Genomic DNA, 26,925 nt, shown 5'->3' with positions numbered 1-26,925 from the left:
TTTTTTGTAATTATTTTGACTGCTCACAAAATTGAGCTAAAACAAGTACATAACCATAAAAGCATAAGATGGGAGATGTTTTACAGCAGGAATGAATATGGGAAGTGAATTAAACACGCATAATGGGAATACCTTCATATCTACTAAGGAGGAGTTGGGGAATAAGGGGAAAACAGGACTAGCAAAAAAGAAGGCAAATAGCTTTGATGTAGCTTACAAATGCAGTAAAGGGGTGGGGGTGGGGGGGTGCCAAAAATAGTGAAGTTAGCTATTCAGAAGTAGACTTCTGTCCAGAAAGTGGCAAATAATGGGCAGCTCCACCAGCTGTGGACTGGGGGTCCCCAATGGCCACAGTTTCTTCAACAGATGGGCGAGGCAGATCTGGATAAGCTTCATTGGCGTACATTTACAGTGGTATTTTAGGGAGTGGTAAAATAAAAGATCAAAATCTGGAGAAGACCAGATCAAGACATGGCTATCATAATGAGTAAAAGAGTTTGTCCAGTTGGAGAGGTCAAGAGAAACAGCAGTGTATAGTATAGCTTATAAGATGCTTCTTTTAATATATGTGGAAATGGATCTTTTTGGTTAATGCTAACCTCATATCTTTCCAAGCCTCTTTGTCAGACAGGGGACCATGGTTCTTTTCCCAAGCTGTTTCATGATGTAATGCCTTTGGATAATATTTACAGAGACTGTCAAAAGGAGTAAGGCCACAAAGAAGTGGGTTCTGTGGCAGGGAACCTAAAAAGTGTCATTTTTAAAGGTATTCAAAGCAGTTAAGGGTCTGGGCAGGGGACATCAGTTAGGGAACTGGACAAGGAAGCTAGTGTCCACAGGAACAGAAATAACCAGGGATTTTAAGAGACTCTTTAATGAAGGACCTCATAAATTTATGACCAGGAGATAATTACAGTGGGAAATCTGGGTTCTATATGGGGGTGAATGGGGGCACAGGAGAGGTAATATGGAATTTTACAGATTATAGGGTCCGTGTTCTTAATTTTAATAGCATAATCAATATCCAGGACAGACTTTAAAAGTCCTAAAATACACATCTGAAGTCTCCCAATTGTTTCATCTGCTAATGCACTTAAGTCTTTATACTTTTCCCCAACCAATTATAGATAGCCTGGTAGTTTTTATACAAGCATATCCAGTCAACTTGTGTATAATAATGAGCTTCTCATTTAAAAAGCACATTGGAAACCGTCTCTGTCTTTCTTTCTTTAGTTCAATATAATTTAGCACACTAGTGAATTGTTGTTTTTTTGTGTGTGTTTTTTTAAATCTATTATTTATTTTTTACTGCATATTCATATGAAGACTGCGCTGTCATTAGTCACCAGTTTGCTAAATATAGTGCATGTCTTTTCATTGTGTTGGTTTTAGGACAAAGTTTGGTCAAATGTGGAAAAAAGCCTGGAGTGCATTATTCAGAGGGTAGACAAGCTGCTACAGAAGGACCGCTTGCAAAGCGACAGCTGTGAAGACGTCTTCCAATGTGAGATAAGCTGCTCCAGCAAGAAAGGTAATCAGAGAAGGAGAGCATTCTGGATAAACCCTGGTGCCTCAGATGAAGAGGTCATAATATCAACCACATCATCTTCATCATCTCCTGCATGCCATCCTTCCCAGTTCACAAGTGCGTATGATAGTGACTTTCATGCGTGTCCTTGCTCCCTCCGCACTAACCGCGCTATACTGTAAAGGTTTAAGTGACTGACACGTGTACTGTATGTTGTGGCTTCCAGTCCTCTTTGTCTTGGAGCTTGAAGTTCTTTACATACAGTATTTCTTTTCATTTCTGGTAAGAACTTATTGGTTGTTGGTTGTTTAATGTCTTACTGTGCCTGGATCAGCCCTTAGCCCAGCAAACATTGGCTTATTTACAAAAACAGCCCAAGTCCAGTTTGTTACCTAGAGGGTGCAATGACTTCTGCTTGGCAGTATTAATAACTGAGAACGAGCAACTCCAGTGCATTTATTTATTAGTGTGGTATAAATAGCAGCATGCCAACCCATATACCTGTTAACTTGTCAGAAGCTTAATTATCAGTAGATGGAAAAGTGTTATATCCGCTCTTCATATGTATCACAGCATATTTGTGCTGTTTGATACATGTGATTTAATTTCCATTTGATGCTTGTTTGCGGAGCTTTTCCATTTCTGGTAATTTGTAGGCCTGCAGTTCTACTTTCCAGTCTGTGTTCCCTTTAACATGAACATTTTACTGTTTGCTGTGTGTGCCAGTGCTTGGGGTATCTCTACTACAGCTAGTGTATGAACAGATCGTTTTTATGTATAGAGTTTCTTTTTCATCCACTAGGTGTCACTGGAGTACTCTTGGGATATGGACGGCTTCCGCAGGAACAGGGCACTGAATATTTAAATTTAGAACTCTCCACCCCTCCATATCCCAGAGTACCTTAGTGTTTTTTCTGTGCTCGATGTAGCAACAGGCTTGTGTGGACCTTCCACACTTATTTTGAATATATTTTTATTTTTATTTTTTCACTTTCTCCACATCCCTTCCCCCCTTCCAAAAGGCGAGGGTCCGGGATAGTGGAAGCTGCTACAAGCAGCTGTGGCGTGTTGGTCCTCACTACAGAGCACCCTCACAACCACGTGCAGACTACCTGCAGGAAAGGCTGGACGGAGCTTGCAGAGAAGCCCCGTCATAGCCCCTCACCACAGGCGTCCAGGTATGTTGGGGGACGGGGCGGTCAGCTCACGCTGCCGCCCCGCTGTGTGGGGACACTGTTTGTGAAGCGCCGCCCGCCGCTTTGTAAGCCGCCCGCCGCTACTGATTCATGTTAAGCCGCTCAGAGCCGCGCCGGCCGCACTGTCTTTAATCCATAGACGCCACTTCACGGCTCTGTGGAGCGCGCTCCCCGGCTCCCTCTACACGCGACCACGGTTATTTGTAAGTTCCCTGGCTCCGTGTACTAGACAGCGGTACACGGAGCACAGGGGGGGAGAAGTCTCACAGCACACGCTGCTGAAGGGGGGGGAGAAAGTACCCATAGCAGTAACAGCATAAAAGACTGCATAGGTTATATGACAGCATAGACTATTAAGTCTTTATTAACAGAATTTGTTATTAAACAGATTATTCCCAGGTTATATCGGTGTTTCACAAATTATAACCTGAACTGTGATTATACCTGTAAGCATGGCATGGGGGCCATTTTAACCATGCTTCCTGTTCTTCCTGTTGTGATTCCAGAACGTTCCTGTCCTACATCTCTACTCCACCGGAGGCGCAGGGGTGTTAGTGGGAATTTGGGTTCACATTTCATAACGGACTGGCCACGTGTACTGCATTTGGCCAGATATATATATCACACACACCTTAGTACTATTTTACTGAGTCGTGCAAGTGTCTGTCTTTGTATATTGTATTGTCTGTCTGCATAATGAGTAAGGCACCAGCAAAAGCAAAAAAGCAGTTTCACTGCAAAGTCTGTAACAGTGTGTTACCGGATGGATCTACCACCTGTACCATATGTTTTGTGAATTCAGCTACGAATACAATTTCTGCTCCGATTTTAAAGCCGGTTTCCTCCCCGGACCCTCCATGGGAAATGCTAGCCAATGTAATGGCTGGGTTGCAATCAGAATTGGCCGCCGCTCGACAAGAGCGGGAAGCGGCAAGATCTGAGTCTAGGGTGAGACCGCCAGAACTACCGGAGGCGTCTCAGCCTTGCCAAAAGTCCAAATCCATTTTGGGTAGACGGGATACATTTCATATGTCTTGTGATTTACCAGTTTCTGCTATGTTGCATTCTGACGATTCCATGCCAGACCTCACTGCGCAAGATGAGGGTGAGGAGGGCGAAGTGGACCAGCAGTCCGATAGTGATGATTTTAACAGCCCAGGTATTGATAATCTCATCAGAGCGGTGCGTCAGTCTCTGAAGTTTACAGAGACTGAGGAGCCTCTGACAAATGATGAAGTCGTCTTTACTAAACGAAAGATCTCCAATGTGTTTTCCTGTTTCGGAATCTCTTAATAAGATGTTAGTAGAAACACGAAAGAATCCAGATAAACGGTTTCTATACCTCGCAGATTTAAGTCTAGTTACCTGTTTCCAGAGTCTGTGACATGTACATGGGAGAATCCGCCAATGGTGGATTCGTCTGTGTCAAAACTTACAAAGAAATTAACCATACCAGTACCAACTGCTACTACGCTTAAAGACCTTTCAGACCGTAAAATAGAAACTATGCTAAAGTCCATGTATATAGCAGCAGGAGTGCTGCTTAGACCTGGATTGGTTGGCATTTGGGTCACTAAGGCGCTAATAGTATGGATAACAGAACTTAAGTCTGCCCTACATGACGTTCACCTTATACTTCTCGCTGATCAAATCTGTGAAGCTGCTGAGTATCTTTGTACAGCTTCTACTGACGTCTGTCAGCTCACTTCTCGTATTTCTTCGTCGCTAGTTACAGTACGAAGAGCACTCTGGCTGTGTTCTTGGCAAGCGGAGGCAGAGGTCAAAAGAGGTATAGAGGCATTACCTTACGGTGGCGAGAAGTTGTTTGGTCCTGAATTGGACAAATGGATTTCTGAGGCCACGGGAGGAAAATCTGTTTTCCTACCAACGGTACCTAGATGGAAATACTCTGGCCCGGCGTTCAAATCCTTTAGACCTCAGCCCTTTCGAGGCCGTGGTAAAGGCACAGCCACGCCTGGTAGACGAGGTCGGAGGTCGAGGACGTGGTTTCCAACAAACCAACACCAGTCGTCAGGACGCTAAGGTCACCGACAAGCCAGTGGCATGACGGCTCCCAGCCCATCTCGGATCTCCAATTGTGGGAGCACGCCTTCAGACGTTCCATTTGGCATGGTTCCAGACATCCACAGATGGGTGGATCCGTAATTTAGTGTTAAAAGGTTACAAAATAGAGTTCGACTGTTTCCCGCCACTGCGGTTTTTCAAGACAGGACTACCTCTGTCGGACGACAAGAGGGCAGTTCTGCAAATTGCCATTCAGTCCCTGCTGGATTCAGCAGTTTTGATTCCGGTCCCTGTACAACAACAAGGTCAGCGTTATTATTCCAGTCTGTTTGTGGTACCAAAGCCGGATGGCTCCATCAGGCCAATATTGAACTTAAAGGGTCTCAATCAGTACGTCACTTACTACAGATTCAAGATGGAATCTCTGCGGTCAGTAATTGCAGGTTTAGAGCCACAGGAATTCATGATTGCGCTAGATCTCAAGGATGCATACTTACACATTCCGATTTGGCCACCTCATCAGAGGTTCTTGCGTTTTGCGATACGGCAGAACCATTACCAGTTTCAGGCTCTACCGTTTGGCCTCTCGTCAGCGCCTCGGGTATTCACCAAAGTGATGTCTGTGATGATAGCTCATCTCAGATCCCTGGGAGTGATAATAGTTCCGTACTTGGACGATCTGCTCATCAAAGCTCCGTCTCAACAGATGCTCCTCCAACATGCGTTGCTAACGTACAATGTACTAGTTCAGCACTGTTGGATTGTCAACTTCAAGAAATTACATCTAATTCCGTCTCAACGACTTCAATTCCTAGGTATGATTCTCGATACGGTAAATCAAAGAATTTACCTACCACAACAGAAAGTACAGATTATTCGTCATCTGGTACAATTAGTACTCAAGCCACGCACAGTCTCGGTACATTTGTGCATTCGCCTCTTGGGCACAATGGTGGCGGCTTTCTAAGCGCTTCAGTTCGGAAGATTTCACTCACGTCCTTTTCAACTGGATGTGCTCGCACAGTGGTCGGGCTCGCATTTGCAGATTCACCACAGGGTGAGGTTGTCGCCACGAGCCAGGGTATCTCTACTCTGGTGGCTCAAAGTACACAATCTAACCGCAGGGAAACTGTTCGGCGTCTGGAATTGGATAGTTCTAACGCCGGACGCGAGTCTCAGAGGTTGGGGAGCTGTAGTTCAAAATTGTCAGCTCCAGGGTCTCTGGGCGGATCACGAAAGATTGCTGTCTATAAATGTCCTGGAACTCCGGGCAATTTACAATGCGCTACGACAAGCAGTGCACATGCTTCGGTCTCAGACTGTCCAGGTGCAGTCAGACAACGCGACGGCGGTCGCGTACATCAACAAACAAGGAGGAACGAGAAGCCGCATGGCAATGCGGGAAGTAGCTCGAATCCTCAATTGGGCCGAGCATCACCAAGTGATATTGTCGGCAGTGTTCATTCCGGGAGTGGACAACTGGGAGGCGGATTATCTCAGCTGTCGGGATTTTCATCCAGGAGAATGGGCATTAAATCCCGAAGTGTTTCACATGTTTGTCCAGAGGTGGGGTTACCCTCAAGTGGACCTGATGGCATCTCGCCACAATCACCAAACGCCCCAGTATGTGTCCAGAACGCGAGATCCAAAGGCAGTGGCAGTGTATGCTCTTACAATCGCGTGGCCGTACAGCCTCGTATATCTATTTCCACCGTTTCCGCTGCTCCCTCTGTTGCTAAAACGAATCAAGAGAGAGTCCGCCACAGTCATACTAGTGGCACCTCATTGGCCTCGGAGAGCTTGGTTCTCGGATCTCCGCGGACTACTCGCAGACGATCCTTGGCCGCTCCCATTTCGTCCGGACCTGTTACAACAGGGTCCGTTCCTTTACCCCGATTTACCGCGGCTGCGTTTGACGGGGTGGCTGTTGAGACCGCCCTCTTAAGAATAGAGGGCATTCCAGACTCGGTTATACCAACCATGTTACGAGCTAGGAAGCCAGTTACGGCAGCTCATTATTACAGAATTTGGCGTGCCTATATGGGTTGGTGTGAAGCTCGGAAGTTTTCGACATCATCTTTCAAGTTATCCCGTCTTTTGCTATTTCTACAGATGGGGTTAGATGGAGGACTGCGTTTATCTACACTAAAGGTGCAGGTATCTGCTTTGTCAGTTTACTTTCAAAGACGATTGGCTCTATTGCCGTCTGTACACACCTTTCTGCAAGGTGTCCTCAGAGTACAGCCTCCATTCATTCCACCTACAGCGCCATGGGACTTGAATCTGGTTTTAGATTTCTTACAGTCTTCATATTTTGAACCCTTACAACAAGTGGATATTAAGTTTCTCACTTGGAAAACAATTTTTCTCCTAGCCTTAGCTTCAGCAAGGCGTGTTTCAGATTTGGGTGCCTTGTCATGCAAGACACCGTATTTGGTGTTTCATGATGACAGAGCGGAACTTCGGACGAATCCCGCTTTCTTACCAAAGGTAGTGTCATCTTTTCACATCAATCAACCAATAGTAGTTCCTGTGTTAACAGAAGATTCTGGAACTTTGGATGTGGTACGCGCATTACACGTTTATGTATCCCGAACGTCTACAGTTCGTAAGACGGATACGTTGTTTGTTCTCTATGATGCTGCCAAGATGGGTTGGCCAGCTTCTAAGCAGACCTTATCCAGATGGATAAAACTGACCATACGTCAGGCTTACCTTCATGCTAGGTTACAGACGCCTACATCAGTAACAGCTCATTCCACACGTTCTGTGGGAACTTCATGGGCAGCTGGTCGTGGGGCTTCTACGACGCAGCTTTGCCGTGCGGCTACATGGTCATCAGTGCACACGTTTGTGCGCTTTTACAAGTTTGATATGTTTGCGGCATCAGCATCTAACTTTGGCCGCCTAGTGTTACAGGTGCCAAACAGTTCTCCCGCCCATGGGGGAAGCTTTGGTACGTCCCAAGAGTACTCCAGTGACCCCTAGTGGATGAAAAAGAAAATAGGATTTTGGTACTTACCAGGTAAATCCTTTTCTTTGAATCCATGGGGGGCACTGGACGCCCACCCAGAGCAGTTTTAAGTGGTTTGTGGTAAGTTCAGGGGATCTTATGGTAACACACTCTCACCGACTGGTTCAAATTATAAGTTCTATCGGTTATGGTGTCAACTGTTTAGTTGTCAGTAACGTTATGTGTCAACTTTATTGTTGTCCGTTATGTTATATGTAATTCTCCATTGTCAACCTCTCTATAGCTCCTGTTTGGCTCAGTAAAAAACACTTAGGTACTCTGGGATATGGAGGGGTGGAGAGTTCTAAATTTAAATATTCAGTGCCCTGTTCCTGCGGAAGCCGTCCATATCCTAAGAGTACTCCAGTGCTCCCTATGGATTCAAAGAAAAGGATTTACCTGGTAAGTACCAAAATCCTATTTTTATTCACATCATTCAGATTTTAGAACAAACCATGTGTTCCATTCAGTGTAAAGGGGTGCTATAACTAAACTAAATCTCTAACTGTACTTCATGGGGGCCCGGCTGTTTAATAGTTATGTATTGATTGCAGCTACAGTACAACTCCATCCCTGTTACAAAGACTCCTGATCATTGCACAAAATGGTGCGCACTGAAGGGGAGGCAATAGTACATACTGCTACACACCAGCAGTACACCCTGGCATCATCCCACCAGCGGCGCACCTGGCGTCAGCCCACCAGCGGCGTATACTGACATCACCATTTTAAAGTATCTCAATTTTAGAACATGTTATGCGATGTGGTCTGTCACTAGTTCATTTTTCCAGCCTGAGAATCTACAGTAGATTCTTTTATTTGAAATCTATGAAATCAATTGTAATCCTTTTGTCAGCTTTTAGAGCATTAATTGTTAATAAATTGGAGAATTAAATACATTCTTCAGTAAAATTTTAGATATTGCTCAGGTCTCAAATTTTAAAGGACCTCCAATTTTTTTAAACTGTTTGGAAAATAGTGATCTCTGTGGTGGATTGGATTTCTTCCCTCAGATTTAAACGTGTTAAATTTAAGAAAGGCTATTATTATCATTATGTGGCTGCAGCAGTTTTTGCCCTATCAGTTTGCTATAACCAATGACATCACTACATGACTGATACTCATTAGGCCTCACTGATATTCATGAAGTGCTGATCCCTAGTGAATTGTGAATATATTATTATATTTGTTCGGCCATCCATTGGACTGCATCCACTGAGCCTGATTCAGAGTTGCATACATGCAAAGTGGCTGCATCTTCTTTTATCACACTGTGCATGCACCAGAGTTATACATACACATCTCTGCATATCTGCGGGCTATTTAGTCGCATGGAAGTCAGCCAGATCTCCACTTGCTGCTAAATGGGTGTGACTGGGCATTTGTGCTGCGTGTGCAGAGATCAGATTGATTTCAGATTGCTCTTTTGTACCAAAGATAGCTTGCTGATAATGTTGATGGCTGCTCTCACAAGTGGATATATAGCGGTGGTGCAGCTGCTTAGTTGTGAAAGACTCTGTGTGGTTGCTTTGTATGCAACTGAATCAGGCCCACTGTGCGCAGATGACCGGTGCCCTGTAAACCAGTAGAGGTATATGCCTAGAGGTGACTCCAGAGGTGGGGCTGCAGCACAGTCCAAATTTAAAATATGGGAGCCACACAAACTGCCACAGAGTCCCGGCTGGTGGTGATTGGCAGTGTTTGGGGTGGCAGTTGGTGTGGATCCCCTATTTGAATTTCGGACTGCTCTGCAGCATCACCACATACCTACCACTTTGCTCAGTGCAGACCTAAACTAGAAATTACTGCTGAAGCATTCTAAAATGAACAGTTCACGTAATTTATCAGTGTAAGACTACTGCGGGTATCCAATTAGCCGCAGTAATATGCTGCTGCTAATTACCTTCACTGGGGCTACCCAATTAGCCCTGGTACCGGCACTTATCGGGGAGGAAGGCAAAACCAAATTCCGTGATAAGCAACCTTTTTTTTCACGATCATGGCTGCAAAACACATACATTTGTGACTTTCTGTGAATCCTATGTGTTTTCACACGAAAAACGACATTCTTTGGGATACAAAAAATGAAGACTGATTGAATAGCTCGGGGGAAAAAAAATTTAAATAAAGAATAAAACACGACACCCCCCCCCCTCTTCCGTTTTTCGCGCCAGACAAATGTTCACGGCTAATTAGATATCCCCCTATATTATAGTAGCACTTTTTGTTTTTCATAAATGAGCTGAAAATGGCAACAAAAGTGGGTCAGCCACAGTTATGACCGTGAGTGAGTACAGCAAAAGTGGGTTCTAATTGCAAGAGGCTATTTCTAACCAATTGCTGTCAATTTTGAAAATGTTTTGGTTTGTTGACTCTAGGGCAAAAAGACATTCCCATAAATGCACTAGATTCAAAAAGACTGCAATGAAGAGTCTAAAATATCCTTCAGTGAAGTACCAATGCAAATATATTGCAACGCTGCACAGAAAAATATTAAAATGACAGTAAGAGAGGCTTAAGAAATAGCGGCCCCCATTTATCAAGCCTCGGAGAGTAATAAATAGCACGGTGATAAAGTACCAGCCAATCAGCTCCTAACTTCCATGTTACAGGCTGTGAAAACTGACAGGAGCTGATTGGTTGGCACTTTATCGCCGTGCTATTTATCACTCTCCAAGGCTTGACAAATCTGGGTCACCATGGCCTGAATGAGGTTCAGTCTCCCAGCACACAGACAAATTGCTGGTTCTGATGTAATACTGCAGTACAGGGATGGACTGGGGCCTCTTTCTGGTCCTGGCATCCGTGTGCACGCGCATGTGGTAGAGGGCGTGCGCAACTACAAAGGGGCGCGTATACACTGCAAATGGGGGCATGCTACGATTCAGGGGCCGTGGACTCGTGCACGCCCCCATTTCTCTATCGTCCTAGTGGATGCTGGGGTTCCTGAAAGGACCATGGGGAATAGCGGCTCCGCAGGAGACAGGGCACAAAAAGTAAAGCTTTTCCAGATCAGGTGGTGTGCACTGGCTCCTCCCCCTATGACCCTCCTCCAGACTCCAGTTAGATTTTTGTGCCCGGCCGAGAAGGGTGCAATCTAGGTGGCTCTCCTAAAGAGCTGCTTAGAAAAAGTTTAGCTTAGGTTTTTTATTTTACAGTGAGTCCTGCTGGCAACAGGATCACTGCAACGAGGGACTGAGGGGAGAAGAAGTGAACTCACCTGCGTGCAGGATGGATTGGCTTCTTGGCTACTGGACATCAGCTCCAGAGGGACGATCACAGGTACAGCCTGGATGGTCACCGGAGCCGCGCCGCCGGCCCCCTTGCAGATGCTGAAGTCAGAAGAGGTCCAAAATCGGCGGCTGAAGACTCCTGCAGTCTTCTAAAGGTAGCGCACAGCACTGCAGCTGTGCGCCATTTTCCTCTCAGCACACTTCACACGCAGTCACTGAGGGTGCAGGGCGCTGGGGGGGGGCGCCCTGGGAGGCAAATGTAACCTATATAAAGGCTAAAAATACCTCACATATATCCCCCAGAGGCTATATGGAGATATTTAACCCCTGCCTGGATTCACTAAATAGCGGGAGACGAGCCCGCCAAAAAAGGGGCGGGGCCTATCTCCTCAGCACACGGCGCCATTTCCTCTCACAGCTCCGCTGGTCAGGACGGCTCCCAGGTCTCTCCCCTGCACTGCACTACAGAAACAGGGTAAAACAGAGAGGGGGGGCAAATTTATGGCGATATTTTTATATATATAAAGCAGCTATAAGGGAGCACTTATTATAAGGCTATCCCTGTTATATATAGCGCTTTTGGTGTGTGCTGGCAAACTCTCCCTCTGTCTCCCCAAAGGGCTAGTGGGTCCTGTCTTCGTTAGGAGCATTCCCTGTGTGTCTGCTGTGTGTCGGTACGTGTGTGTCGACATGTATGAGGACGATATTGGTGTGGAGGCGGAGCAATTGCCAAATATGAGGATGTCACCCCCTAGGGAGTCGACACCAGAATGGATGCCTTTATTTATGGAACTACGGGATAGTGTCAACACGCTAAAGCAGTCGTTTGACGACATGAGACGGCCGGACAATCAATTAGTGCCTGTCCAGGCGACTCAAACACCGTCAGGGGCTGTAAAACGCCCTTTGCCTCAGTCGGTCGACACAGACCCAGACACAGGCACTGACTCCAGTGGTGACGGTGACGAATCAACCGTATTTTCCAGTAGGGCCACACGTTATATGATTTTGGCAATGAAGGAGGCGTTACATTTAGCTGATACTACAGGTACCACTAAACAGGGTATTATGTGGGGTGTGAAAAAACTACCTATAGTTTTTCCTGAATCAGAAGAATTAAATGACGTGTGTAATGAAGCGTGGGTTGCTCCTGATAAAAAGCTGATAATTTCAAAGAAATTATTGGCATTATACCCTTTCCCGCCAGAGGTTAGGGAGCGCTGGAAAACATCTCCTAGGGTGGACAAGGCGCTAACACGCTTATCTAAACAAGTGGCGTTACCCTCTCCTGAGACGGCCGCACTTAAAGATCCATCAGATAGGAGGATGGAAAATATCCAAAAAAGTATATACACACATGCAGGTGTTATACTACGACCAGCTATAGCGACTGCCTGGATGTGCAGTGCTGGGGTAGTTTGGTCAGAGTCCCTGATTGAAAATATTGATACCCTGGACAGGGACAATATTTTACTGTCGTTAGAACAAATAAAGGATGCATTTCTTTATATGCGTGATGCACAGAGGGATATCTGCACACTGGCATCACGGGTAAGTGCTATGTCCATTTCGGCCAGAAGAGCTTTATGGACGCGACAGTGGACAGGCGATGCGGATTCAAAACGGCATATGGAAGTTTTGCCGTATAAAGGGGAGGAGTTATTTGGAGTCGGTCTATCAGATTTGGTGGCCACGGCTACAGCCGGGAAATCCACCTTTCTACCTCAAGTCACTCCCCAACAGAAAAAGGCACCGACTTTTCAACCGCAGCCCTTTCGTTCCTTTAAAAATAAGAGAGCAAAGGGCTATTCATATCTGCCACGAGGCAGAGGTCGAGGGAAGAGACAGCAACAGGCAGCTCCTTCCCAGGAACAGAAGCCCTCCCCGGCTTCTACAAAAGCCTCAGCATGACGCTGGGGCTTCTCAAGCGGACTCGGGGACGGTGGGCGGTCGTCTCAAAAATTACAGCGCGCAGTGGGCTCACTCGCAAGTAGATCCCTGGATCCTGCAGATAATATCTCAGGGGTACAGGTTGGAATTAGAGACAGATCCACCTCGCCGTTTCCTGAAGTCTGCTTTACCAACGTCCCCCTCCGAAAGGGAGACGGTTTTGGAAGCCATTCACAAGCTGTACTCTCAGCAGGTGATAGTCAAGGTACCTCTTCTACAACAAGGGAAGGGGTATTATTCCACTCTTTTTGTGGTACCGAAGCCGGATGGCTCGGTAAGGCCTATTCTAAATCTGAAGTCCTTGAACCTGTACATAAAGAAGTTCAAGTTCAAAATGGAGTCACTCAGAGCAGTGATAGCGAACCTGGAAGAGGGGGATTTTATGGTATCCTTGGACATCAAGGATGCGTATCTCCACGTTCCAATTTACCCCTCACACCAGGGGTACCTCAGGTTCGTTGTACAAAACTGTCACTATCAGTTTCAGACGCTGCCGTTCGGATTGTCCACGGCACCTCGGGTCTTTACAAAGGTAATGGCCGAGATGATGATTCTTCTTCGAAGAAAAGGCATATTAATTATCCCATACTTGGACGATCTCCTAATAAGGGCAAGGTCCAGAGAACAGCTAGAGATGGGATTAGCACTGTCTCAAGAAGTGCTAAAACAGCACGGGTGGATTCTGAATATTCCAAAATCCCAGTTAATGCCGACAACTCGTCTGCTGTTCCTAGGGATGATTCTGGACACGGTTCAGAAAAAGGTTTTTCTCCCGGAGGAAAAAGCCAAGGAGTTATCCGAGCTTGTCAGGAACCTCCTAAAACCAGGAAAGGTGTCTGTACATCAATGCACAAGAGTCCTGGGAAAAATGGTGGCTTCTTACGAAGCAATTCCATTCGGCAGATTCCACGCAAGAATTTTCCAAAGGGATCTGTTGGACAAATGGTCAGGGTCGCATCTTCAGATGCACCTGCGGATAACCCTGTCTCCAAGGACAAGGGTGTCTCTTCTGTGGTGGTTGCAGAGTGCTCATCTATTGGAGGGCCGCAGATTCGGCATACAGGATTGGATCCTGGTGACCACGGACGCCAGCCTGAGAGGCTGGGGAGCAGTCACACAAGGAAGAAACTTCCAGGGAGTATGGACGAGCCTGGAAACGTCTCTTCACATAAACATTCTGGAACTAAGAGCAATCTACAATGCTCTAAGCCAGGCAGAACCTCTGCTTCAGGGAAAACCGGTGTTGATCCAGTCGGACAACATCACGGCAGTCGCCCATGTGAACAGACAGGGCGGCACAAGAAGCAGGAGTGCAATGGCAGAAGCTGCAAGGATTCTTCGCTGGGCAGAGAATCATGTGATAGCACTGTCAGCAGTGTTCATCCCGGGAGTGGACAACTGGGAAGCAGACTTCCTCAGCAGACACGATCTTCACCCGGGAGAGTGGGGACTTCATCCAGAAGTCTTCCACATGCTGGTAACCCGTTGGGAAAGACCAATGGTGGACATGATGGCGTCTCGCCTCAACAAAAAACTGGACAGGTATTGCGCCAGGTCAAGAGATCCGCAGGCAATAGCTGTGGACGCGCTGGTAACGCCTTGGGTGTACCAGTCGGTGTATGTGTTTCCTCCTCTGCCTCTCATACCAAAAGTATTGAGAATTATACGGCAAAGAGGCGTAAGAACGATACTAGTGGTTCCGGATTGGCCAAGAAGGACTTGGTACCCGGAACTTCAAGAGATGATCACGGAAGATCCGTGGCCTCTACCTCTAAGGAGGGACTTGCTTCAGCAGGGTCCCTGTCTGTTTCAAGACTTACCGCGGCTGCGTTTGACGGCATGGCGGTTGAACGCCGGATCCTAAAGGAAAAAGGCATGCCGGAAGAAGTCATTCCTACTTTGATTAAAGCAAGGAAGGAAGTAACCGTGCAACATTATCACCGAATTTGGCGAAAATATGTTGCGTGGTGCGAAGATCGGAGTGCTCCGACGGAGGAATTTCAACTGGGTCGATTCCTACATTTCCTGCAATCAGGATTGTCTATGGGTCTCAAATTGGGATCTATTAAGGTTCAAATTTCGGCCCTGTCGATTTTCTTTCAAAAAGAATTGGCTTCAGTCCCTGAAGTCCAGACCTTTGTTAAGGGAGTGCTGCATATACAGCCTCCTGTGGTGCCTCCAGTGGCACCGTGGGATCTCAATGTGGTTTTGGACTTTCTAAAATCTCATTGGTTTGAACCACTAAAAAAGGTGGATTTGAAATATCTCACATGGAAAGTGACCATGCTTCTAGCCCTGGCTTCGGCCAGGAGAGTGTCAGAACTGGCAGCTTTATCTTACAAAAGCCCATATCTGATTTTCCATTCGGACAGGGCAGAACTGCGGACTCGTCCGCATTTTCTCCCTAAGGTGGTGTCAGCATTTCATCTGAACCAGCCTATTGTAGTGCCTGCGGCTACAAGTGACTTGGAGGACTCCAAGTTACTGGACGTTGTCAGAGCATTAAAAATATATATTGCAAGGACAGCTGGAGTCAGAAAATCTGACTCGTTGTTTATATTGTATGCACCCAACAAGATGGGTGCTCCTGCGTCTAAGCAGACGATTGCTCGTTGGATCTGTAGCACAATCCAACTTGCACATTCTGTGGCAGGCCTGCCACAGCCTAAATCTGTAAAGGCCCACTCCACAAGGAAGGTGGGCTCATCTTGGGCGGCTGCCCGAGGGGTCTCGGCATTACAACTTTGCCGAGCAGCTACGTGGTCAGGGGAGAACACGTTTGTAAAATTTTACAAATTTGATACTCTGGCTAAGGAGGACCTGGAGTTCTCTCATTCGGTGCTGCAGAGTCATCCGCACTCTCCCGCCCGTTTGGGAGCTTTGGTATAATCCCCATGGTCCTTTCAGGAACCCCAGCATCCACTAGGACGATAGAGAAAATAAGATTTTACTTACCGATAAATCTATTTCTCGGAGTCCGTAGTGGATGCTGGGCGCCCATCCCAAGTGCGGATTATCTGCAATAATTGTACATAGTTATTGTTAACAAATTCGGGTTATTGTTGAAGGAAGCCATCTTTCAGAGGCTCCGCTGTTATCATACTGTTAACTGGGTTTAGATCACAAGTTGTACGGTGTGATTGGTGTGGCTGGTATGAGTCTTACCCGGATTCAAAATCCTCCCTTATTGTGTACGCTCGTCCGGGCACAGTACCTAACTGGAGTCTGGAGGAGGGTCATAGGGGGAGGAGCCAGTGCACACCACCTGATCTGGAAAAGCTTTACTTTTTGTGCCCTGTCTCCTGCGGAGCCGCTATTCCCCATGGTCCTTTCAGGAACCCCAGCATCCACTACGGACTCCGAGAAATAGATTTATCGGTAAGTAAAATCTTATTATTGCTTAGCAAAGGGGCACTACGGGCGGTGGTGGCAGCAGCAGCAGGGGATAAACCAAAGAGCTGGGAGCTGCGCTGCGCGCAGCCTTCCCGACTCTCTGTGGGTCTTATCGGCCCTTCTGGCATTTGCCAGATGAGCCATATGGGCAGTCCGGCCCTGGTGAAGTATACAATACGCAATGGTAACACAGCAAATGCAATGCACTTATTTTCAGCCTGTGGAATGTTTTGTGTTCAAACTGTATACTACAGTGACCTCCCCAACCATATGTACAACCACACATTCTCATTAACTACAGTATATAAAATTAGTTCACGTTTACCATTTCATGCCACTGTTTTTTCAACTTCTACTGTGGCCTAGTTTGTATGACTTTTTTATGGTTTAAAAAGAGAAACAACCCCCAGACCTTTGGTTCCTTCATTGGAGGTTTGTATTTTGTGTTTGTTCTTAGCAGAGAGCAGCACAATATGTTTTCTAAAGATCATGGTGATATTATGAGGGCTGCAATTTCTAATTACAGGATATGATTCTCATGAAGTTGTGTACATAGATTTATTGAGAAGATCTCTTGCATGTAGCTATAACTGGAATTAAGCCAGGTTTGTAGACACAAATCTGCTGTTTTTGCAACCTCCTTTCTTTTCTGCTTTACAGCTATGTCCCTTCTGCAAGCTTAGTACTAGATTTCTATACCTTGTGCTTAACCTAATTTGCTTGCAGGTCGGGTTTAGTTTTGTTTTGTTTGTTTTACTTTGCTGCCCCTTAATCATGCATGTTACACCTCCATTTCTGTACAGATAGCAGCTCGAGTACAGAAGATGCTGGACCAGGTATGTTCTGCTTTCCATTCTTTGCTATTCTTTTTTGCACTCAGTAAATACCTCTTTCAGTTTGCTGCTGCAAGTTATAGCACTTCTACAGTTTATTCATGTATTAGTATGATCAATGTAGTGAGCTACCAGACAATGAGTTGTAAAGAAAGGAGAAGGCATGAGAACGGAATTTAGCCACTTCTAATCCCCTAGCTCCTCACAGCTCACCCGTTACAGAATACAGCTTTCACTTTTTATAGAACAAGCTGAAAACTTATGTATTGCTGAGCTGACAAATATACCTGAAATGACTAATTATCTCTAGGAAACCGAATCTGTCCATCCTGCCCTCACCCATGCCCTCACCTCCAGCATATTGCCATGTTGGGCTAGGTGGGAGGTTCTTGTCTAAGTAAACAAGCAGACAGTGAATGAAAGACTTGCATTGCAGAAATGCGCTGCGTGGATTCAGATCCAGAGCCAAGACCAGTTTTGTCACTCAAGCTTGGTTCGCTGTAGTCCCCTTTCTTACCTGCATCAGAAAACCTGAGAACACTGTGCAAAATGCAAAACATGTGGTAATAGCTTCATCTGTTAGAGTATTTAACACTTTCCTTTTAAACAGAGGTGTTGTGGCTTGTCAGGTGAGGACTGAGCTCGGTATTTTATCTGTTTGGTTTATATCTGAAAATTTCTATTTAAGGGTGTATATTTTGCAAACATATTATATATTTGCAAAGCGACTTCTTACAAAAGCTTTGTAAATGTAGTTCCAAGAGTTATTCTAGACTTGAGTTTAAATTAGTAACCTATTTTCCAGAGTTGCTATTGATTTTCCTGTTTTTGCAAAGCTTTATATGGTAATTCTATTCGTTCCTATATCCCTGAATCCTGATCCAAAACTGGAAGTTCTTAAAAATGATTGCGCTCAGTAGATTTTGCACCATTTTAAAGCAGAGGTCTTATTACAGGTTGGTCTACTCTAATGCAGCTGCAATAGGCTTGTGTGGTTTTATATTTGGTGCACCTTGTGAATTTGTTTGAAATAATTTTCTTTTTATTATTCTGTATATCGAGTGAATGTCACCCTATTTCTGTCACTACTTGAAAATATTGCCATTGTAATGAAACAAAAATACTGTGTTTACATTTTCAGTTCTCTTCTCAAATTAGCATATGATTACCACCTATTATGTATAGTTTCTGTGTAGTCACCAGTAAATAGCTGTGGAGAATCTAGCACTGTGCCTCATGGGTGTGGGGTCAGATCTGCCCTTAGAATGTCAGCAGGTTCCAGTTTGTGTATAGCGCTGAATTGCTGCAGTGTGGAGAACGCTCACCCACAGTCACATGGGAGCGATTAAGCATCGAGAAGCTACACTTTATTTTATGAGTGTAATCATTCCATGTGGCAGGCGAGGATCATTCCTCATTCACCTCACTGTATAGGCAATTGAGAGCTATGAATGTTGGCAGAACATTAGAACTGAAAGCACCCATCTGACACTATGGGCGGGATTCAAATCTTCCAGCTGCCCTCCCGCCCCCATCGCACCCTCCGGCAGTATTCAAATGTTACTGCCGATGGGCGCGATATCAGCATTTCAACTCGCCACCCCCTGGGGGTGGTGAGCTAAAATGCACGAACAGTGACCCGTTTGGACGCCCAAACAGGACTTTTCGCGATCGCGCCCATGACTTTAGTCAGGTTTAGCTGCTTTACGCGGCTAAACCCGTCTCTTATAGGCGCGATCAGCGCGATAACAGGGAACCATAGAATATCGCCCCGCGATCTCCCGTCACTTTAGACGGATGATCGGGGGCAATATAAGATTTGAATCACGCCCTATGGGTGCAATTCAAATGTTTGAAAAGTCAGTTGGGAGTCTGTTTTTTCCTATCTATCTAATAGACAGGAAAAAAAACAGTCTATTAGATAGATAGGAAAAAACAGACTCCCAACTGACTTTTCAAACATTTGAATCTCCCCCCTTCTGTCTGTGCTGCAGTTCATTTACAATTCGTTCACATGCTAGTTGTACCATTTGCTGGAAACTTTGTTTGACACATGAGCTCACCCTGCTGACCTTAGAGGTACTGCACTGGGGCAGATGTATTAAGCCTGGAGAAGTGATAAAACAGTGATAAGTGCAAGGTGATAACGCACCAGCCAATCTGCTCCAATATGTAAATTGACAGTTATGAGCTGATTGGCTGGTGCATTATCACCTTGCATTTATCACTGCTTTATCACTTCTCCAGGTACATCTGCCCCAGTGGCCACACAGTATTGATTGCTGAGGAGCCCAACTCTGCCAGTTCTCTTTAACTTCCTACAAATTACTATTGTTGGCTGTGTTATCAGGACATTTGCCTTTTACTGCCAATGTCACATTGCATGTGGCCAGCTGTACAGTATAGATGCTTTAATTTAAATACTAATACTCTAAATCATGCCTGCGGCCATTCTGTCATAACCCCTAATGACATTGCTAAATGTAGATGTGTCAGACTTATTATTATGATTAAAGAGTGGAAAAAAGCACTTTGCAGTCACTCTAGTGGTCTGCTCACAGCAGCTGCAGGAAATGTTATTCATAGCACTAATACCACTGTAGGGTAGTGGCAGACTGGTGCTTTGTGCACTTCGTGTATGTCAGCCACAGCGTGTATCCCATACCCTCCAGCTGTACCTTTTTGGCAGGTACAGTACCCTTTTTTTTTATGGTCTGTACCGATTTTTGGCTCTCCAAACTTCCATTGAAAGTATAGGAAAAGGGGCGTGACCACACACCCTTTACCCGTGGCCACGCCCCCTTTTCGAGTTTGCGCCAATTTTTATGTGTAAAATGTTGGAGGGTATGGCATCCCGTCCTTGTGCCTGCGTTGTACTGCGTTACTGTCACGTTACAACACATAGACCCTCTGCAGTGAGTCTGCTAATATAAGCTGAGGGCATAAAGTGGCAGACTTTCCCTATTTTTACACATACATGGATTTCTAGGTAACTCTAAGGTAGATACAGTACGTGTTGGATATGATTTTATAATGAAAGAACATTCTGTATATGGAGAGGTTTTTGGTTGTACAGTTTATTTATTAGCTCTGTGTTTCTGTACACCAGGGGAATGGAGCGAGGCCCTGTACCCCCTACTAAGTACTCTCACAGACTGCGTGGCCATGATGAGTGACAAAGCAAAAAAAGCCATGGTGTTTCTGTTAATGCAGGACAGCGCTCCCACTATTGCGCTGTGCTTGAGTCTCCAGTATCGCAGAGATGTCGTCTTCTGTCAAACGGTATGTCTGTCTTCGTGAATACATTTGGGGAAAGATGGTACATTTGAATGGAAATGTAATTACACAATAGTACTCCTGTTTTCCATTAGTGCTTACTGTATTTTTACGGAAATACTCAATAGTTGGAACAAATGTTTAACTGCTTGATTGCCAGGTAATGTGACAATAGCTGTGGCAGATTTACACAGCCAATGCTTTAAAAAACCACAGAGAGAATCAACATAGCTCATTTAGACATCTAGAATGCTGCGCACTCCTGTTATATTATTCCTTATGTATTAGAATGCTGTATACTATGGCTTTACAGCGTCTCCTGGGTTTTGTATGAGCCTTGGTGACATCACTACTCAGGATACCTACAGAAGATAGAGGCTTTGGGCCCTATAACATATTGATCAGTTGTGCCACAGCGCCCTCCAATATCAGAACTTGTGTTTGCAATCTGTAACATGACCTACAGCTCAGTAAGCTTATAGTTTGACATCGCAATAGAAAACTTACTAAACTTTACTAAGACCTGTATATATCAGCCAAACCAATACTGTAATAAAGTACATTTAATTGATACCCTTCTGAGCAATAAAAAACACAATGCATTTACTGTCGGTGTATATTTCTTTGGTTGCAATAACAGTGGATGGAACCATAGTTAGCGCAAATGCTTTTGTCTCATACAGTATTTGTGATTTTGTTTACCCCAACCATATATGCCAAATAAAATGATAATGCATTTATTTAGGTTTTCTACTAAAAGATTTCTGTTGGAGGGTAAATGCGGAATAAATATCATTAGTGTAGACTATGCGATTGACAAGCTATTGAACGGCCTATATATCGCGGGTTCATCGGCCAGTGTGTACGGGTGATATGTCTGTGAACTCCGTCGTTCACAGACATATCGGGTCGGCCCTGCAGCACAGCCGACGGCCAATATATCTCCCGATATATTGGTGCATTGCTTTGTGTGTACGGGCGATCAGCCAACCGCCCGGACACATGCTGCGGCAGCCGGCGGTGATATACAGCTCAACGTGTACCAGTTCATGACGTCAGTCCAATACGGATTGGGCAGTGTGTATGCACAGCACACTGCCCGATCCATCCGTAGATATATCTGCAGATCAGTTGATCTGCAGATATATCTATCAGTGTATAGCCACCTTTACTCTAGTTGTGACTAATGTCTATTTTACAGTGCACTGCTTTAGAAATTAGTTCTGAAAATGTGCTTATTTTTCAGTACTGACTTCCTGCAATGTACACTTGTTATTTATTGTATGGAAGGAATTCAATTAGCTGCGGGTTTGATCCTGCAAGGTGAAGTCATGGCAAATTCCAATTCAATTCCACAGTCGCAGAGTAAATTCAGGTGTTCATTCTTTCTGATGCTCTTTTCCAAATTTGCTATTTAGACAAAATTCACACAACCTCGCTGCAAGTAGTGCGAATTGGCATTTCTAATTGGGCTGTGTGAATCTCAGGTGAAAACACAGTGGTGCGAATTGGCATTTCTAATTGGGCTGTGTGAATCTCAGGTGAAGGAACAGTAGTGCGAATTGGCATTTCTAATTGGGCTGGGTGAATCTCAGGTGAAGGCACAGTATGCGAGTTTAAGCCAAAGTATGCGATTTTAACTATGCGAGTTTGCTTTCTGCAAATTCGTACCTAATTGAACTACTTCTATTATTCTATGGACTTTAAAAATTCATATATTTTTAAGAGAAATATTTAAAATTATAAGAAGTTAGGTAATTACCCAATAGTTCAGTAATCACGTCATAAGCATTGTATAACACCAATGTTCATCAAGACTTCATTAGAAGTAATGAGTTTAGATACACTGGATGAGCAAAGTTTCACTGGAAATTGGTTTAAAATGTGAATTATTTATTGATAATATTTAAATTGACTTGTTTATCTGTTTTAGTTAACGGCCCTGATCTGCGGCTTTATTATTAAGCTGAGGAACTGCCTGAATGACGATGGGTTCCTGCGCCAGCTGTACACGATTGGTCTACTGGCTCAGTTTGAAAGTCTGCTCAGCACGTATGGTGAGTGGTGTGCAGGTCAAGAGCAAAATTGTCTTGGTAACTCAGTAGCTGTATATTGGTCTAGATGTTGTACTGTAGCTGCTGATCATGACTTTTAACATCAGGGGTAGTCACCGCAGAATAATATATTCTACCTGCAGCCCACTGAACAAGTGCCTTGGATGGAAAAAAACACTGCGTTCCTTCTACTGTTTTACCAGCAGGAGTGGTTTAAGAGAGGAGGGGGGTATGTGTGCAGGCTCCATGCATGCCCCTCCAGTCTGTGGTGATGTAGATTCTACTGTGCATTTGTAGGTCTCTGCTCCATGTTCCTGGTGACTACTCTACAGCGTATGTGTAGGTCTCTGCTCCATGTTCCTACTGCGCATGTGTAGGTCTCTGCTCCATGTTCCTAGTGACTTCTCTACTGCGCATGTGTAGGTCCCTGCTCCATGTTTCTGGTGACTTCTCTACTGGGCATGTGTAGGTCTCTGCTCCATGTTCCTACTGCGCATGTGTAGGTCTCTGCTCCATGTTCCTTGTGACTTCTCTACTGCGCATGTGTAGGTCCCTGTTCCATGTTCCTGGTGACTTCTCTACTGCGCATGTGTAGGTCCCTGCTCCATGTTCCTGGTGACTTCTCTACTGGGCATGTGTGGGTCCCTGCTCCATGTTCCTGGTGACTACTCTACTGCGCATGTGTGGGTCCCTGCTCCATGTTCCTGGTGACTACTCTACTGCGCATGTGTAGGTCTCTGCTCCATGTTGCTGGTGACTACTCTACTGCGCATGTGTAGGTCCCTGTTCCATGTTCCTGGTGACTTCTCTACTGCGCATGTGTAGGTCCCTGCTCCATGTTCCTGGTGACTTCTCTACTGGGCATGTGTGGGTCCCTGCTCCATGTTCCTGGTGACTACTCTACTGCGCATGTGTGGGTCCCTGCTCCATGTTCCTGGTGACTACTCTACTGCGCATGTGTAGGTCTCTGCTCCATGTTGCTGGTGACTACTCTACTGCGCATGTGTAGGTCTCTGCTCCATGTTCCTGGTGACTTCTCTACTGGGCATGTGTAGGTCTCTGCTCCATGTTCCTGGTGATTCTCTACTGGGCATGTGTAGGTCCCTGCTCCATGTTCCTGGTGACTACTCTACTGCGCATGTGTAGGTCTCTGCTCCATGTTCCTGGTGACTTCTCTATTGGGCATGTGTAGGTCTCTGCTCCATGTTCCTGGTGACTTCTCTACTGGGCATGTGTAGGTCTCTGCTCCATGTTGCTGGTGACTTCTCTCCTGCGCATGTGCAGGACTCTGTGAAAATGGCCACCACGTCATTGCATCATGTAAAATACAGAACATTCAGGAAGTATCAATAAAAAAATACTACAATATTAACCATTATTTGTAAGATGTAATAACAAAGGGGGTCATTCCGAGTTCATCGCTCGCTAGCTACTCTTTGCAGCACTGCGATCAGATAGTCGCCGCCTATAGGGGAGTGTATTTTTGCTTTGCAAGTGTGCGAACACCTGTGCAGCAGAGCTGTGCAAAAACATTTTGTGCAGTTTCTGAGTAGGTCTGAACTTACTCAGCCCTTGCGATCACTTCAGCCTGTCTGGACCCGGAATTGACGTCAGACACCCGCCCTGCAAACGCTTGGACACGCCTGGGTTTTCCCAAACTCTCCCAGAAAATGCTCAGTTGACACCCATAAACGCCTTCTTCCTGTCAATCTCCTTGCGATCAGCTGTGCAAATGGATTCTTTGTTAAATCCATCGCTCAGCAACGATCCGCTTTGTACCTGTATGACACACCTGCGCATTGTGGTGCATACGCATGCGCAGTAGTGACCTGATCGCTGCGCTGCGAAAAACGGCAGCGTGTGAACAGGTCGGAATGACCCCCCAAGTGCAGACAAGACAGAGGGCTTGAGAAGCAGATCTTTGTATGTGTCTTAGTACACAGCAGCTGTGAGATAATATACTAATGCTGCAGGAAGCATCTCGTGTAAATAGACTTCTCCTACTGGCTCATCCGAACATGCAGCATTGGATCATCAGCGGGGACTCTCTGGTTACTCAGGATGTCCAGGGTAATCACACCTCAGAGGCCAGTAGACACTGGCCTCTGCACACTTACAAAGCATGGAGTAACATTTTGACAAACGCGTCCAGGGAACTTAAAGCAATCTCACAGAACGAGATCTACCTGCAGGCAGTGCAACATCTGTGTACGTGTATGTAAATGTTAGGTTTGTGTACATCTCTGAATTAGTCCCATAGTGCAGCAGCAAGAATACCCAGACACACAGGCGCATAATATAGGACCAGACGGGAGGTGACATGAGGATCCTGCTTATGAGTGCTTACAAAACTAATGGGCTTGAGGATGTGGTTAGAGGCAGAGTCAGGCAAGGGAAAATGCTTTTGGTGGGCAGCTCATAGTCTTTGAAAGTGTTTGAAATGCTGGAGGCTGGAGTAGTGTCTGATTGGATATGTAAAAGGGGAGCAGTATAGAAGTCTTAGGAGGTAAGGGGAACAAACAGAAAAGGCAGACAAGATTCCTGTACATATTGCTTCTTGATATGTACTAAAGGGATTTCACTGCGTTCTGCCTGCTATGCTAAGTACAGACTAGAATATTGTGCTGCTATAGGCACCTATGGCAGCGCTAAGTGACCCAGCTGTTACTAAGGGCAGAGATCATTTACCATCAGATGTCTTCTCCAGCGCCGGCTTCATCACTTGTAGCTGCCGTAATCTGTCTCTTCTCAGTGTAGAAGCAGGAAGTGAGCTCTCTATCACTTTGGCCGGTTGCCAGTAAAGTTTAATAAAAAAAAAAAAAAAAAACAGGACAGGAGAGCGAACGAGTCCACCGATAACAGGTGAAGCAGGAGCGCCTTTTTCTCCATGATAGCGGCATTTTTAGTACATAGACCCCTTAGGGGCAAGAGTTGGAATATTAAAAATTGAGGCTCCAGTCATTGCTGAGCACAAATGGTGGAGAGAGTGTTAAGTGGCTGGAGGCTAGATATGCAAAAGGTAGTAGTATGTAGGTGTAGTAGCCAAGGTCTTTGTAGGAGAGAATGAGGAGTTTGAATTCTGTAGGGCAGAGGTTCTCAAACTCGGTCCTCAGGACCCCACACAGTTCACGTTTTCCATGTCACCCGGCAGCTGCACTGTGTATCACCAACTGTCACATTTTAAAAATCTGCAGGTGACCTGCAAAACATGAACCGTATGGGGTCCTGAGGACCGAGTTTGAGAACCTGTGCTGTAGGGGAACTAGCATAGGGATTTGAAGAGCAGGTTCAAACTGACAGATTTACACCCTGGAAACACCAAGCAGATAATGTGGGTGTAGTATGGTATGCCGGCGCTCGGGCTCCCGGCGACCAGCATACCGGCGCCGGGAGCCCGACCGCCGGCATACCGACAGCGTGGCGAGCGCAAAGGAGCCCCTTGCGGGCTCGCTGCGCTCGCCGCGCTACGGGCGAGGGAGAATAGTTGTCGGTATGCCGGGTGTCGGGATTCCGGCGCCGGTATACTGTGCGCCGGGATCCCGACATTCGGCATACAGAAGACCACCCGATACTGTAGTACACCAGAGAATGATTGAAAATATCACCGTCCAGCTGCTTAATCATGCAGGCTATTCTGGTGTAACAGCATTCAGTATGTGTCCTTGCACCGGAGCACATGCCGACCCTGAGGGTCCTGTAGCGCTAAAGTGAAATATACTCTACCTCTGCTTTAGGAGAAGAGCTGGCCATGCTGGAAGATATGAGTCTAGGAATCATGGATCTGAGGAATGTTACGTTCAAAGTTATACAGGCCATATCAAACGTTTCAACAGACATGCCAGTTATAACAGGGAATCGGTAAGATTTACAATCTTTATTTTCTTGTATAATCGAATAACTAGCAGACCTAGAGGTAGTAATGGATTTCCCACTGGGCACGTGTCTAGGGGATGACACTTGCTGGAGGACGGCACAGCATGCTGCTCTGCATGAGAGCCCTGTTAGGCCAAGATAAGGCCAGGTGATTATTTATTTTTTTGTCTTTTTCATTGCAACTTATTTTTTATTTTTTTATTTTGTAACTGGCAAGGGAGGAGGGGGCAATGGTAAGTAAATTGTGGTGGTGGTGGAGGTCGGGGGTGCTTTGGCAATCAGGAGGCATTTGGTAACGGTCCCAAAATGAAGGGTGCAGTGACATGATGGGGGGAGACTAATAATGTTGTGCCTTGGGGCGGCCTGACCACTTATTACTTATTAATAATTGCTACAGGTATCTTGTGTGAAGCCTGAAATCAAATTAAATCACGTTGGCCCTTTTTACACCTTTAATGTGATTTTGAAACCAACAATATTCTAGTGAAAATAAAAAAGGGGAAATAAAAACCTCTATAATACACAGTGTGCACACCCCTGACCTAATGCTC

General features: G+C 45.5%; 1 protein-coding gene across 4 annotated transcripts in view; it reads left to right on the top strand.

The window, feature by feature from the left end:
- Positions 1-26,925, top strand: part of INPP4A (inositol polyphosphate-4-phosphatase type I A) — a 266,919-nt gene that overhangs the window by 219,221 nt on the left and 20,773 nt on the right. For 2 of the 4 annotated variants that reach the window (XM_063953338.1, XM_063953339.1), the window contains exons 17-21: positions 1,393-1,645; positions 17,142-17,174; positions 20,281-20,453; positions 22,381-22,504; positions 26,236-26,359. In XM_063953338.1, coding sequence (XP_063809408.1) covers positions 1,393-1,645; positions 17,142-17,174; positions 20,281-20,453; positions 22,381-22,504; positions 26,236-26,359 — 707 coding nt within the window. The remainder of the gene's footprint in view (positions 1-1,392; positions 1,646-17,141; positions 17,175-20,280; positions 20,454-22,380; positions 22,505-26,235; positions 26,360-26,925) is intronic. The other 2 variants (XM_063953341.1, XM_063953340.1) reach the window with 1 other exon arrangement.

The sequence above is a fragment of the Pseudophryne corroboree genome, chromosome 2 (assembly GCF_028390025.1).
Source record: "Pseudophryne corroboree isolate aPseCor3 chromosome 2, aPseCor3.hap2, whole genome shotgun sequence".
Lineage (NCBI taxonomy): Eukaryota > Metazoa > Chordata > Amphibia > Anura > Myobatrachidae > Pseudophryne > Pseudophryne corroboree.
This window is presented reverse-complemented; position numbering and strand designations above follow the sequence as displayed.